Raw genomic sequence first — 15,068 nt, forward strand, 5'->3', positions numbered from 1 at the left:
GCTCGCTGCTTTGAGCAGTAGAGCGCAATAGGGCTCGGGCAGCTCACTCTGCTCCTCGCTGGCCTTCTAATTTTGTGGGGAGCGGAGAAGTGAGCTGAGAGGGGCTGGCCTGTGGAATCCATCACCCTCTTGCAGGGCAGCCAACAGAAATGGCGTCTTTGGCGGGGGCTGGGCGTAGAGGGGCAGAGAAAGTCAGGAAGATGGGGACAAAGGAAGATGGGGACAAAGCTGGGCTTGGTTTTATTTATTTATTTTTTTAATTTGTTTTATTTTTATTTTATTATTGGAGTAATTGCCCTGGCTCAAAAAGATCCCCTGGAGGAGGGCATGGCAACCCACACCAGTATTCTTGCATGGAAAATCCCATGGACAGAGGAGCCTGGCAGCTACAATCCATAGGGTCTCAAAGAGTCAGACAAGACTGAAGCAACTTGGCAGGCGCACATGATTGCTTTTACAATGTTATGTTAGTTTCTGCTGTACAGTGAAGTGAATCAGCTATAAGTACACTGGATGGATTCCCTCTTGAGCCTCCCTCCCGCATCCCCCAATCCCGCTGCTCTAGGTCATCACACAGCACTGAGCTGAGCTCCCTGTGCTACACAGCAGCTTCCTACTAGCTAGCCATTTTATATACCGTAGTATATATATGTCAATCCAGCTCTCCCAATTTGTTCCACCCTCCCCTTCCACTCCTGTGTCTGCACGTTCATTCTTTGGGCTTGGTTTTAGAGAGCAGAGAGCTGATCCCAAGAGGGCTCCTCTTCCTCTTCCCCTTAAAAAAAATTTTTTTTGACTGTTTTGTGTGGCATGTGGGATAGAGCAAGGAGAGAATAATGGAGATGGTTTCTATGAGCAAGGCCCATCTAGGGGGGTGATTTTAAGGCAGAAATTTATATCATGTGAAGGAGCCAGAATTTCAAACACCCAGAAGAACGTGGTCTGGGTAGGGGCAACAGCAAGTGCAAAGTCCCGGGGACATATTGAGGAACAGCAGGGAGGAGGTAGCACGCCAGGGTAGAGCACACAGGGTCTTGTTGGTTGTGATAAGAAGGGGTGAGAGTGCAGGAAGGAAGGATAATTTGGAGCACATGCCAAGATGCATGAGGGAACTCGGGTCAGGGAGGGCAGAAAGGAGTGTTTCTGAAATCCTAGGTGTATGATGTGGGAAAAACATAGGTGGCTGTGGGGCCAGAGTAGAGGAACCTGGAGGGCCAGAGAGGGAGGGGCAGATCAAGCAGATCCTTTGTCATCTCAGTCAGGGTTTCTCAGTCATTTAAATGAGAGCTCTGCCCTTGTAAAAATTGGGTAATTCAGGGAGGAAGCCCTCTTCACTTAATTTGAAGGAGAAATACAGAAGCTGGGAAGAAGGGTTGGTGGGACTGGCCTTGCCCAGTCGGCTCCCCTTCCTATAAATAGCGCTCCCGCTGTCTTGGAAAGGCATTGGTAGGATTGTAGCAGCTACTGGGGAACCTCCTTCCTGTTGGAATGCACTGGCCTTGGCTGCGCGTGTTCTGCGCCTGTGTCGTCCCTGGAAGCAGGACATGAGGGCGCAGGAGAAGTGCAGACCAGTGAGCCCACTCATTTTACCTTCCTGGGTGGCCCACTTGCTGAAGGAGGAAATGGCGACTCACTCCAGTATTCTTGCCTGGAGAATCCAATGGACAGAGGAGCCTAGCGGGCTACAGTTCATGGGGTTGCAAAGAGTTGGACACAACTGAGCAACTGAGCACGTGGCCTACTTCCTCGGGGGGTCCTGGCTTCCCTTTGGCAGGTCATCAGCTAAGAAATCTGCAGAAGTTATTGGGGAGGCTTAGAGCAAATCTTTTGTGCCAGAGGGGTTGGTGGTGTGGTGTGGAGGGGTGGGGGCTCCTTGGCTAAACCAGGATGCACTTTGCTAGCCGTGAGCCCTGCTGAGCACCTGAGGTTTTGGGGGAGAGGGGGAAATGGGATTGGGCGGCCAGGGTAATTTGGCCATATGTGAGTTAAAAAACAGATGAAAACCCACAGAGTAACCAGACATTCTTCTCTTAGCATGCAAGATCCTGCCTAATATTGGAAGAGGAAGGAGTATTTTTCTTGCTTTTTAGACATTACATCCTGTGAGGGGAAGATTTGGAACAGATGGGGGCCAGGGGACCCCATTGTATTTGCTTGCTTCCCCCTCCCTTCCTCCCACAACCAGAAGTGTTTCTTTTTTTAGCTAGTGAAGTTGACTCAGGAAAAAAAATTTAAGTCCTATAAAGTAGGAAAGTGAGATATAAAGGGTCAGGAAGAAAAATCCACAAAATTCCAGAAAGAATTTACTTTACCTTGTAAGGCCTTCTTCTATGTCTAAAGACAGATAATTACCTCAAAATTTCATTTTAGGTTTAATGGCTGCTCCAGTGACATCTGCATTAATGAGGGGGAAAAGAAAAAGGATCCCTCATTGATGGAGAAAGAGTCCCCCTGGGCAGTGAAAGGTAAGGCATGTTTCTGAAATCCCACACAGTGTGGGAACAACAAAGTGGGTAATGTCTTATGGGAGCTGTTTAAGTATTTGCATGGCTTTCACCACCACTTGTGTTCTGCGGGACGGGTTGCCTGAGAGCAGACCATAGGAGAGGTGATGTAAAGTGGGCCGTGATGGATTTGATTGGCTGCCAGGGGAGGGTCCCCAGTAGAGTGATGTCTCTGGCATGGCTGCAGGCAGCTGGACAGCTGGTAGGATGTTAGCCCCCAAACCGCAGCTGGTCCTTGATGCTCATGAAAGTCCAGAGCAGGACTCGTCTTCTTCTGGAGAGTGGAATGGGGCTCTGCCAGTGGGGTTGGATGGCGGTAGGCAGCTGGGGTGAGGCAGCTGAACTGCTTGGCCACCGTTGTATCTGACTCCCAAAGGGACTGTGGGCTGATTGCATGTGAAAAGAAGGCAGGCGGGAAAGAGAGCAGCCTTTGTGTTTCCTTCTGTCCTTCCTTTCTAGCTCATTGAAGCCTGTGTTGGACTGGTCTTTTCCTTCTTGGGAGAGGATTTTGTGCTCTGGGGTCTGCTGGAAGAGATGGATTACTATCTCATGATATGGAGAGCCATGTCTGGGGGCGGAAGGGGCTAGGAAGTTGGGTTCCTCCTCATCTGGTGAGATACATGCGAGCTTCTGCCAGAAAAGCACAGCTTAAAAAAGTCACATGACAAGAGAGAAATAAAGCCTAGTGCCTAGGTAGGATGGGCTCCCTCGTCTTGATCCTCAATCTTCTGAAACAAGACGTTATAACTAGATACAGTGCAGTAGGAATGCTAGGTTCACCTTCCCTCTGTTGTTAAAATCCCCAGGTGTTACCTGGTTGTTGGAAAGGATGCTGGAAGCACAGCAGGCATTGCCTGAGTACCGTTACCTCCTGGGCACTGCATTTAGGACTTCAGGGGACATGTTAGTGAAGGAAGTAAAGGGCCCATTCCCACAGAACCCAAATGAAAATGTAAGGGCATTTCACTCTATAGTGGCATCACCAGGGTCAGGCAGGCATCCACAGGAGAGACCAGATGAGTTCATTTTGCAGAAGAAATTGAGCACCCACTCTTCAGGAGGCCCTGTGGGTGCCTGCAGTGGAGGACAGAACACACCCAGCCCCCACCTCCTTAGAGCTGCTGTCTGCTCAGGTAGATGGACTTGTAAGACATCCTTGAGCTACAGACTGTGAGCAGTGCTGCAGCAGAGCACCTGAAGGGTGCTGTGGGCCCTTCATGAAGATTTGGGGAACAGAGAATATTGTTCAAGTTAATACACGGGAAGAAGAGCTAACAATAGCGTGATAATTCTTAGCTGTCCTGGTAAGGTCCTCTGGTTCTGACATTGTTTTTTATGTACCCTCTTTTAACTCTGGAAAGTACTCAGTTAAGATGGTGAATTGCATGGCACCCTACTATGTGCCGAGCAGTGCTGCAAGAGCCTCCTCTTCAGCATTGTGCTGGCTCATAGTGAGTACTCAAAACTGAGCAATTTGCTAGTCACTTACCTCAAGTCAAAGCCTTACAGTGGCTTTAATCAGAATGACATCGATTGTTGATTAAACAAGAAATCTGGAGACTGCATTGGATCCAGTGGTTAAGATTTTGCTCCCCAATGCAGGGGGTGTGGATTCCAACCCTGGTTGAGGAGCTAGGGTCCCACATGCCTTATGGCCAAAAAACCAAAACATAAAACATAGAAGCAATATTGTAATGAATTCAATAAGAACTTTAAAAATGGCCTACATCAAAAAAATCTTAAAAAAAATAACCAACCAACAAATCTGGGATTGGTGGGCCTAAGGTTGGCAGTGGCTGGCCAGTGACCAAAAGGACGAAGATTCTTCCTGCTCTGAATTTCTCATGACGTTCAGCCTTCCTGAATTTCTCATTTTGCAAGAACGTGTTGTATTTGTGCTGAGAGGAAGGGTTTGACAAGCTCATTGTCTGCTCTCAAGTGCTCCCAACACTCTACAGCAGTGTTTGTCTTTGTCTCTTCAGCTGGCCAAAGCACATCTACCAACCTTCTCCGTTGGATGCAGTTACCTTTTGTTTTCAAGACCTAGGGCAAGAGGTGTGAAGTATTTCTTTGGGACCTGAACTGTGTTAGTCTTCAAAGCAGATGTTGAGGGTTATGGATGATGCTGTGTGACTCTGAGGGATGGGGTGCCAATGTGTTGTTTAACTTGTACCTGTGGTCTGTGATCAATGGGACCCTCCTCCCATTGGGGCCCTGAGCAGGGGGTTCTCTTGCCTGGTTCTAAAAGACTAGTGTCGTATTTTCCAAGAGTCCTCTGTAGATTTCCTCTTACATTGCATTGGCCAGAATTAATCACGGGCAAAAAGAAGGCAGGTTTCTATAAGTTATACCAATCATGATGGGTTCACTGGAATGAGCATGTGGCCCCTGAACAGATTTGGGGTTCTGTTAGGAAGGAGCGGAGATGGTTTGGTACCTAACCAATGACGTCCTCTCAATTATCACTCCTCCTTTCCTGAAGGGTTAAAAGCACACACCCGTGAAGTGGGGAGACCGTGGCTGGAACCCAGGGAACCCGAGTGTACTGGCACCCTCTCCACTGCTGACTGCTGTGGCTGGTGAGTCGGCTAGCTCTGCTGGGCAGTGAGGACGTAAACGGGGTGGAAGGGGCGCTGGGCAGAGGAAGCGGGCTGTGCAGAAGCCTGGAGGGAGGCTAGAGACGGTGTGGTCTGGCTGAGGATTGAGGTATATTGAGAGAACCTTGGTCTATCCTTTGAGAGGCGGCCTTGAGGGATGGGGCTGCTGGGTGCAAACAGAAGGGGCAAGACTGGGAACAGGCCGGGCTGGGAGGCTGTTGGGATTCCAGTAGTGGGGAGAGAGCAGTAAGTGAAACAGGGGAGAGAATATATGTAATCAAGAGACACTTAGAGAACAGAACTGATAGGATTTCTATATCAGAGAGAAGGAGGAAGAAGAGCCAAGGTTGAAACCTGAGTTTGTGACTTGGAAATGGATTAATGGATGTGCCAGTCACATATGGAAAATAGGAGGTGATGCCAGGGGTGAGGGAGGTTGGGAATATGAGTCCACTCTTTCCTGGTTTAGTTTGATTTTGGACATGTTGAGTTCAAGGAGGTAACAGTGGAGCTGCCTTGTATTCATTAGAATCTGAAGCTCAGGAGAGAAGTGTAGAGAGATGAGGACTTCTTCCTCATGTAGACCCTATGGTTTCCACTGAGGGTGAGCATGGACTGTGTCCATGGAGAGTCCGGGACAGAGAGTCAGGATCCCAGTGTATATGGAGGAGGAGCCAACAGTGAAGAAGCTGCCTCCAATAGAGTAAGCCAGGAAATTTGGTGTCACTGAAGCCAAGCCAAGAGAGCTTTAAGATGGAGAGAAAGATGGCACTTGAGAATTGAATGCCGAGAAGGTCACTGATGATTGTAGCAAGAGCAGTGTCCTTGAGTTCAGGAGGAGACGGCCAGGGAGTGGGGAGTTGACTGGACATGGGGAGGTGAGGAAGTCGAGGGAAGGGGATACATCATTCAAAGTATCTGAACACGGAGGGAAGGGTAGTAGTATGGGAGGATCCAGGGAAGGTTTAACAAACTGGGGAAGACTGGAGCATGTTGAACTGCAGGAGAAAAGTAGACCTCTGGGAGACCAGAAGTTGAAGATGCAGAGAGGAGAAGGGGAATACATGGTACAAAAAACTGAGTAGGCAGGAGTGCGTTGGATCCAGGGCTGAGGCGGAGACTGTCTGCGTGGGTGAGGAAGCAGCTGTGGAGAGTGTAGTACGGAGAGGCTGATACTTGTTTCCTCTGTAAAGTAGCTGGAAGAGAGGCCCAGGTAGGTCCCATGCAGTATCTGGGACATACTTTCATTAAAAAATACTCATGGTGTATCTGAAATTCAAGGTTAACCCATTTTATCTGGCAGTCCTTTCTGGGACTGGCAAAGGATGTAGCTGGTCCTGCTGGGAAGATATAGGACCCAGTGTATATGGGTAGCAAGTGGTGTCGCAGGCAGGCTCCAAGGAGCTTGCTCTGTGAAGTGTCAGAGCAGGGGAGGTGGTGGGTGTGGAGGTGGGATTTGCTGTGGCTCTTACTGGGAGGCTCTGGAAAGGTCTCCAGCAGGACCCAGCCTCTTGTGTGTTGGTGTGGAGAAGGCAGAGGGTGTGGGGTGTCTGGATTAGACAGTTAGCCATCTCACTTGGGTGAAACACAAAGGTTTCATCACCCTTGTCTGTGAGGCCCTGCCCTCCTTCCCACCTCATCTCCTGTCCTCTCCATGATTGTGATCCCTGCAGCCTCTGGGCAGCTTGCTGTTCCTCAAACACCCCAAGCCCATTTAGATCTCAGGCCTCTGCTCCGGTGATTCCTTCTGTCTGGAACGTGGTAAGGTGTCTGCCTTGCCTGCTGTGCGTCCCTCGGAGGCTCTTCTTGATCCTTTATTGCAGGGGCACCACCCCCTCCATGTGCCAGCCTGCTCTGTTTAGATTCATGTCATTTCTTACTTCCTGATGAACTGTGTGTGTTTATCCATTTTTGGTTTCTTACCATTAAAATGAAAGTGCCACGAGAATAAAGTAAAAATGTTATTTTGCTCTTGGATGTAACCCATGTTCCTGGGTACATATAGGAAATTTACGCATTTGGGGTATGGGGTGTGTGTGTGTTGGGGGGGGTGTATCAATGATCAGCAATAAAAGGAGTGAATTACTTGACACGTGCACCGACATAGATGAATCTCAAGTGTGTTCTAAGTGAAAGAAAGTGAGTAAAGTTGCTCAGTTGTGTCCGACTCTTTGCGATCCCATGGACTGTATCCTACCAGGCTCCTCCATCCATGGAATTTTCCAGGCAATAGTACTGGAGTGGGTTGCTCCCAGACTTAAAAGGCTGCACATTGAAGAACTTTATGATATTCTGGAAATATAACTTCATGGTACTCAGGTACAAGGCTTCAGAGCAAATCAGTGGTTGCTAGGGGCTGGGAGTGGGGGATATGGAAATGTTCTATATCCTGATTGTGGTGGTGGTCACACATAGCTGTGTGCATTCACTAACATTGGTAGAACTCTTTACTAAAAAGGGTGAATCTTACTATATGTAACTCATACCTCAAATGTGAGTTAAAAAAAATGCATTCTCACTTAGATTGTTGTTGTAGTCTGAATGTAGACTAATAATTCATTTTGCCTTGGTGGCAAAGTAACCCCAGCTTGATGGTGTCATTCATGCCTACCACTGCCAGTGAATGCCTGTGCCAAGAAACTAACGTGTTCTTAAAGTGGGAGAGATTCATTAAGGTGGAACTGTTTTTTTTCCTTTCCAGCAGCTCCCACTCCCTTCTAGGAAGAGAATACCTTTTCCATGTGACTGGAAGGCACTCCTTTGCCCTGTGTCCCTAGGAGTAGGCTGTTGAATGTAGCCAGTTGAGTCCTTCCCGGCACTTCTCTCCCAGAGCTCTTGGGGAAGATGATGTACTTTTGCTGCGATTGATAGGGTATAAATATAAGCCTGTTGGCGAATATCTTTTTTATTGAAAAATTTCTTCCACTCAAGGCAATTTATTGGTTCTGTTGGTGAATATCTTGGTCATTAAATGGAGAAAGTCAGACAAATAGAGCCCTGATGTTTGAACACCTAGATCCAGTCATGCCTGAAGCTATATGTGTGCTCCGGACAACCCAGTAACGTGAGCTAATGAATTCCATTTTTCTCCACTTAAGCCATCCCATGTCAACTTTGGTGGCTTCTATTAATCATGGCTGAGTGATTTCTGACTCATATGCTGAAAATAAGAAGTTCTTGATCTATGAACTCTTCCGGTCGGTGGTGGCTTATTAGTTCTGTGTTCCTTACCAGGACCTCCTGTTGTAAAACAACTCATGCACATGGTTACTGTGGTGCCTGGCCATAGTGACGGTTTCAGTCAGTGTGCTTCCCCTCACAGAATTATTAGGTGGCTTGGGATGTCATCTGACCAGGTTGCCCCTGGTTAAGTCAGGCTGCCTTGCTGTCTACTGATGATACACTAGGATTTGAAATTCTCTGAGTCCCAGCCCTTGCTGGGTATTATTGAGATTTTAGGAACTTGCTAATTGACATGTGGGGAAAGCTCTCTCATTTTTATTTTAATTATGTCCTTTTTCTTGTTACCAGTAAGGAGTCTCATTCCGCCCCCTCGCCCCTAGAATTAAGTTATTGCATGTTTTTGTGAATTGCTCAGGTCCTTCATTCATTTTCCAGTTGAGATTCTTGTATTTTTCTTACTGACTTATGAGGACTCTGTTTACAGTGAGATTATTAGCCCTTTGTGGGAACTGATACATTTCTAAGAGCGTGGTGAAATCCCTTAATAACGGATCTTTTATCAAGGTCAAGGCAGAAGTCTTGATTCTGGTGGGAGTGGGGTAGAATCTGATTATGTCCACCAGCTTCCCCACACATAAATCCAGAACAGAGTGTGTCTCTCTATGTTATAATGTCTCAGTGCAGCCAGGCTGTACTGTTATTTCACAGACAGTTATCCTTAGCCCAGAGATGGGGAAATGGCTCAACCGGGCAGAGCTGGCTACAGACAGAGCTGAGGCTCCCCATGTGTGCTCAGATGACCACTTTGCATCACTTGGAACGTCTCCATCTCTTCCCCCAGGTTTCCAGACCCTCCCTGGAGGCAGTGGGGCCTAGATGATGTATGTTTTAATTTTTATTTATTTATTTTTTTGATGTATGTTTTTATACTAGCCACTCTACTAGAAGACAAAATCTGTTTGAAAACCTGTGTTACGGGTTTTTCCAGAATTGGTAACTTTTTGGAATCCACCTGTTCTCCTTGCCCTCAGCACTTAATGTTTGGATTTCTCAGTCTGCAGCTTCCTTTGTATCATGCGTTCACTGGGTCCAAAAGACCCCCCCACCTGACTTGAGGCAGGCTCCCCAAGAGTGGTCCCTCCTCATGCATTTCTTCAGGTCACTAAGGATGTGGACTCTCTCCCTCTCTTAAAGGTTTTTTCATTTAAATATGTGCATACATTTTTTTCTTCTGCTGCTCTTTCTTCCTAAAAGAATGAAGTTAGAGGCTTTGGTTGCTAAATTTAGCTCTTGCTGACGCACTGGCCTTCGGCAGCAGTCTCCTCCTGTCTCCGTGTTTCTCTTAGTCTCGCTTTGGGTAGACGAACACCATCACATCCTACATAATGTTTAGCTTTGAGGCGTTTCCAGATGGGGAATGCATTTCTGTTTTTTCGTGTTCTCTGCGTGCATAGACGGCTGGGAAGTGGTGGGCTGGCAGCCAGCCTGAGAGAGGCAAAGATCCATAGGGCAGGGAAGCAGCTCCTTGGTTGTTGGAGGTTTGCTCGTGCTGAGCAGAAGAGAAAGGTTACTTGCAGGAGATCTGGGATGGGATTTGACTGAGACATGACTGGAGAATTTTCAGGAAGGGAGGCCCTCCTACTTGAAGCAAGCCTTAGGGTAGTTAAAGAAAAAATTATTTTGATGCTTTTAGAATAATAAAGAATGTTTTATTCAGGGGTATTGCACTAGGGGTACTGCAGTATCAGGTTGAACTCTGAACACAACGACAGGTGGGGATTTAGCCCCAAGCAGCAGGATGAAGGCCTCAGTGGATGGAAAATTACTAAGAGGAGGCATCCAGGGTAGGGGATGCTTACTAAACTGATCTAACAGAATTCTTGCTAAAGGCAGGCCAAGGACTGACACATCAAAGGTGGGAGATTGTCTCTGAAGTGACTTAGCAGGATTCTTGCGAAGACTGGGCTATGTAGGCCTGCCTAGGAAGGCCAAGGTCAGGGCCCTTTGAGAAGAGGGCTCTGGGCTCAGAGAAGCCAGCAAAAGTTTGATCAAGGGGAGAGTCTTTGTCGCCCATCCTCTTGTTCAAGGACAGAGGGTGCATTCTTCTTTTGAACGGGTGTAAGTTCGTTTCTTGCTCAGTCACCCTTCGTTCATGCAGGACCAGCTGAACCATCTGTTGGCCTCATGCAGTGGAGGGTGTTTGCTGGATAGTGTGAACTGTCAGGCATTTAAATGAGCGAGTTCACGATCTGCTGTGGTGATGAGTCTTTTGAAGATTTTATCACATTGTAGTCTGGCTTCAGCTTGTGAGACTTCTTTAGATCTGGAGGGGAAGGTCAGCCACCACCAGCTTGGACTTCCGATAAGGAACTGGGTGGTCAGGTTGTAGTTCTCAAGGAATCCATGCCAGGAGGGTGGGAAAAAGTGGGAAACTAGAAGAATGGAGAATTTGGTGAGGACAGAAATGTCTAAGATGGCAGGATCCAATCCAATTTACAGGGGGGTAACAAAGTAAAAATTGCAATTTACCAAGAGGTGAAAACTATGTCAATGACAAAGAGCAGGACCAGAATTGGATACCCATAAGGGTGTGCTGACGACTGAGCTACGTCATTTTCACTTTTCACTTTCATGCACTGGAGAAGGAAATGGTGACCCACTCGAGTGTTCTTGCCTGGAGAATCCCAGGGACGGGGGAGCCTGGTGGGCTGCCGTCTGTGGGGTTGCACAGCGTCAGACATGACTGAAGTGACTTAGCAGCACGGGTGTGCTGTAGTTTTTTACTGAAACATAGCATTTCTCTCTACCGTGTTGCTGGTCACTGGGTGGGTGTGTTAATGTCAACCTTGAAGTGGCCTGGGGTCAGGCAGGCTGGGGTCAAATCCCTGAACCAGATGAGAGATGTCAAGCAAGTTGGTTGCCTTCCTAGTTGTCTGTTTCCTGGGTTACGAAATAGGATGCAATGATGAGCTAACATTTATTGAGTGTTTCTCACGGGCCAGGTACTGCTGTAAGCATTTGACGTGTTTCACCTCTTTGACTAATAACTGAAGGCAGGTAAATGACCATCTCTTCCATAGAAAAGTAAACTGAGACTTTAACAAATCATATAACTTGTCCACAGATGATGCTGACCTGCACGGAGAGTTTGGGGCTCATGTACTTAAAGTGGGTTGAGTACTTGCTAGGTGCTGGCAGAGCCCCTGTCTTCTGCCTTCCTGGAGCAGTTCTCCTGTGAAGCAGAGGGAGCCTCTGACCCAGCCTTCGGTGGCCCCTGGGCAGGACCCAGCTGGTGGAAGTGGGGAAAGTGTGTCTGTCGGGCCCAGAGCTCATGCTCTCTGATCTGCTGTGCACCATCAGTGACCAAGGAGGCTGAGCCAAGCTAGGGGAGAACCCGTGTGGGCACCCAGAGGCACTGGCGAAATAGTGGGTAATGGCATGACCTTTTAAATCAGACAAACCAGGGTTTCAGATTCCTAGCTCTGACACTTCTTAACTGTGTGTTCATGAAAAGTGAGTTAACCTTTCTGACCCTTGGTTTCCCCTCTAGATTGAGGGGTCATGACTATGAAGCAGAGTGTGGGGAGGATGTGAGACAAAGTCTGTACATGAGTAGCCAATGCGGACTTAACTGGTGGCTCAGGGGTAAAGAACCCACCTATCAGTGCAGGAGATGCAGGTTCCATCCCTGATCTGGGAAGGTCCCCTGGAGAAGGAAATGGCAACCCCATCTAGTATTCTTGCCTGGAGAATCCCATGGACAGCAAAGCCTGGTGGGCTACAGTCCATGGGGTTGCAAAGACTTGGACACGACTGAGTGACTAAACCACAACAAGAAGCATCTAATACATGGTGGCTGTTTGGTTGTGTAGGACTTGTGGAGCCCTTTCTGATCTTTAGGAAGGGCAGACTCTGGAGGGCAAGCTTCTCAGATACAGGAGAGACCTTGGGTTTAACTTACTTCTTGGGATGTTTCCCTGGGAGCTGTTTATCAGAAGTTTGGAAGGATGATGGGGAAGACTAGGGCTGGCTATGGCACTCCTAGAGTGATTCACCTCCACTCTTCTTGGTGATGGCCCAGCAGAAGAGGTCAGTAGGATGTGGTAAGGATTAAATGCCCATGTACATGACACTCTTAGCCTCGTGCTTTACGGGTGAGGAGTCCCCAGTTTCTAACTGTGGCTCATTAATTTGATTCCGCACTGTTTTAGATTCAGAGTTCACAGCGATGAACCAAGTCCCCATGCCCACGGAGATCCCATCCTAGTGGAGAAGGTGCACAATAAAAAAGCAGGCAGATAGATTTGAATGCAGTATTGGTGAGTGCAGAATAATACAGCAGCAGAAGGGGACAGAAGTCTTTTTGGAGTGACCAGGAAGGTGACATGTGAGCAGAAACCCTAGTGAAGCAAGGGTGCCAATCATGGGAATATTGGGGGAGGGGGGCACATCCCAGGCAGAGGCCGCAGGGTGGGGCTGGTATAGTGGGAAGGCCCCCAGGAGGGGGAGCGGTGGGGAGAGATAGGTGGGAAATGAGACCAGGCTGGAAACCACCAGATAACATCAGCCTTAAATGAGTTGAATGTTTTAGACATTCATTGTTTCCAGATCTTCCCAGGCAGGTTTAGCCCTCCTTCCCTGTCTTGTGTGTGCACAGCCATTGTAGTAGAGGTCCCAAAGGGTTAGGATTGTTGCCCTTTGCCCTGTGAGTCCTTGAAGCCAGGGACCATGTTGATTTTGCTTATACCTGGCACCTAGCATCAAGTACATCCTTCACACACTTAAAAATGAATTTGAGTGATAATGGATGCTATCTCTCAGGGGCTTTCTATGTGCCAGTTACTGTGGTAAGAACTTTATGTATTTTATCAGGTTCAGTCATTAGAGTAGCCCCTCCCTGAGGTGTTGTCCCTATTTATATGTAAAGAAATAAGCTCTAAGGCAGGCCCATGTCCCAAGGATACACACTGAGAAATCTGCAGAGCTGGGATTTGGAACCAGGACTGGGCAGGGCTGTGCTTTCAACTATGACAAAGCCGAGAGTAGCTGTGGTTTCTGCCCTTCCAGGGCTGTGGTGTGCATTGTCGAGGGTCCTGGCATCGATCAGTTGTCTTGGTCTCCAAGGGGTCACTTTGCATCCTTGCCTGCCTGTGGCATCCTGCAGGGCCATCTCTCAGCTCTCCTCACTGCTTTATAATCCACAAAAGGAAAAGTGGCACTTAGAGCGAATTTATTCAGGTGGGAGCTGCCTAAGACATGAAAATAAGGCTTTTGAGCTGCTGCACATAAACTGGAGTGTAAATGAAAAGCTTTTTATTTGGTTTCAGAGCCAGACTTTGAGCAGCCAGTGGGCTGTGCGGTCTGGAAGTGCGCATTACAGGCAGTGGGTCGGAACGGGGGCACTTTGAATGGCCAGGAGGGCAACTGGCTCTGGCGCAGCTGGACCAGCCAAGAGGCGAGGATGTCAATAAACAGGACACAGAAAGCCTTTGCCTCAAAGATGGAAGGCGGGGAAGAGAGGAAAGGCCATGCCTCGCTCCCGGCATATTTGAGAAGGAACATGCTTGAGGTAACCCGTGTTGGCAGCTTTTATAGCTTCCTCCCAGTAATGTGCTGGGCAGGCCCAGAACAGGCTGGTGTTTTATTTTCACGTAATGGAGCCCGGTGGATCAGGGGCAGCTTTCCAGCAGCGGTTTGCCTGGGACCCTGCCTGTGGAGGGAGGCGGGGGGGCCTGGGTCCAGGGCAGCAGGAACCCGCCCACCCCCTGCAACAGCCTGCTGGCAGGTGAGCCTCAGGGAGGCAGGGGCAGGATGCCCGGCGCCTCTAGATGCTGGCCTGGCTTGTCGTGGTTCTTCAGCGTTCCCTATGGTTGGTGTCAGTGAGGGAGGTGGTGGCAGTGGGAGAAGGCAGGCAGCCATAGGTCCGCAGGAGGCGCTGGGGTTGGGACAGCCATGGGAGCCATATTGTGGGGAACTTACAGAATGGTCTCTGTGCTTTTGGTTACCGCCTGCCAAGGAGCTTCCCATAACTAGATTTAACCTACATTTAATATCTCCTCTCTTTGGTAATATATACCTACGTGTATGAGGTATATTTGGACATGGGATTACATGTGTGGTTAAAAATATATCTCCATTACATTTTTTGACCTGCACGGCTGTGTTCCACCCCATGCTCTCTCCATATTTTTTGAGAACCATGGGCTGTGGGACACACGCGACTAACTACTATGAGACACTGAGAAAAGTCAGACTTCCGGTAGGATCTGCTATTTTGTTTTTGTTATAAACTCTCTCCCCCAGTTTTCTTCCATGTGTTATATGGAAACAGTATGCACATTCAAATTTTTTTAAAGCATTTTTTTAACCTAAGAACTGTAGGTTTGTTTTTAACTTGTATTGATTGTGGGAAGATTAGAATATCAGCAAAAATAAAAGTCCTTTGCAACCTTGTCATTCAGTATTACATATAATATAGCTAAACAACAAGAACAAGAAGCACAGGGAAATAAATTCAGTATCTTGTAATAACCTATAATGGAAACAAATCTGAAAAAGAATACATGTATATATAACTGAATCATTGTGTTATATACCTGAAACACTGTAAATCAACCATACTTTTATTAAAACAACAACAACAAAAAAAATCATTCAGGATAGTGGCTACTGATGGTTTTGTTGTTTCTATGTTCTTCCAGACTCTTTCCTAATGACTATGAATTAATGTCAAATAAAATCTAATTGATGGCTAATATATGAATGTTATTATTTGCAGTACTTT

At 47.7% G+C, this 15,068-nt stretch overlaps 1 protein-coding gene across 13 annotated transcripts in view; it reads left to right on the top strand.

The window, feature by feature from the left end:
• LOC109562158 (uncharacterized) overlaps positions 1–15,068 on the top strand; it is a 446,088-nt gene that overhangs the window by 67,307 nt on the left and 363,713 nt on the right. For 12 of the 13 annotated variants that reach the window (XM_070792109.1, XM_070792108.1, XM_070792106.1 and 9 more), the window contains exons 4-5: positions 2,371–2,465; positions 4,987–5,083. The exons of the other annotated variant lie outside the window; for it this stretch is intronic. In XM_070792109.1, coding sequence (XP_070648210.1) covers positions 2,371–2,465; positions 4,987–5,083 — 192 coding nt within the window. The remainder of the gene's footprint in view (positions 1–2,370; positions 2,466–4,986; positions 5,084–15,068) is intronic. 13 annotated transcript variants of the gene reach the window in all.

The sequence above is a fragment of the Bos indicus genome, chromosome 7, assembly GCF_029378745.1.
Source record: "Bos indicus isolate NIAB-ARS_2022 breed Sahiwal x Tharparkar chromosome 7, NIAB-ARS_B.indTharparkar_mat_pri_1.0, whole genome shotgun sequence".
Lineage (NCBI taxonomy): Eukaryota > Metazoa > Chordata > Mammalia > Artiodactyla > Bovidae > Bos > Bos indicus.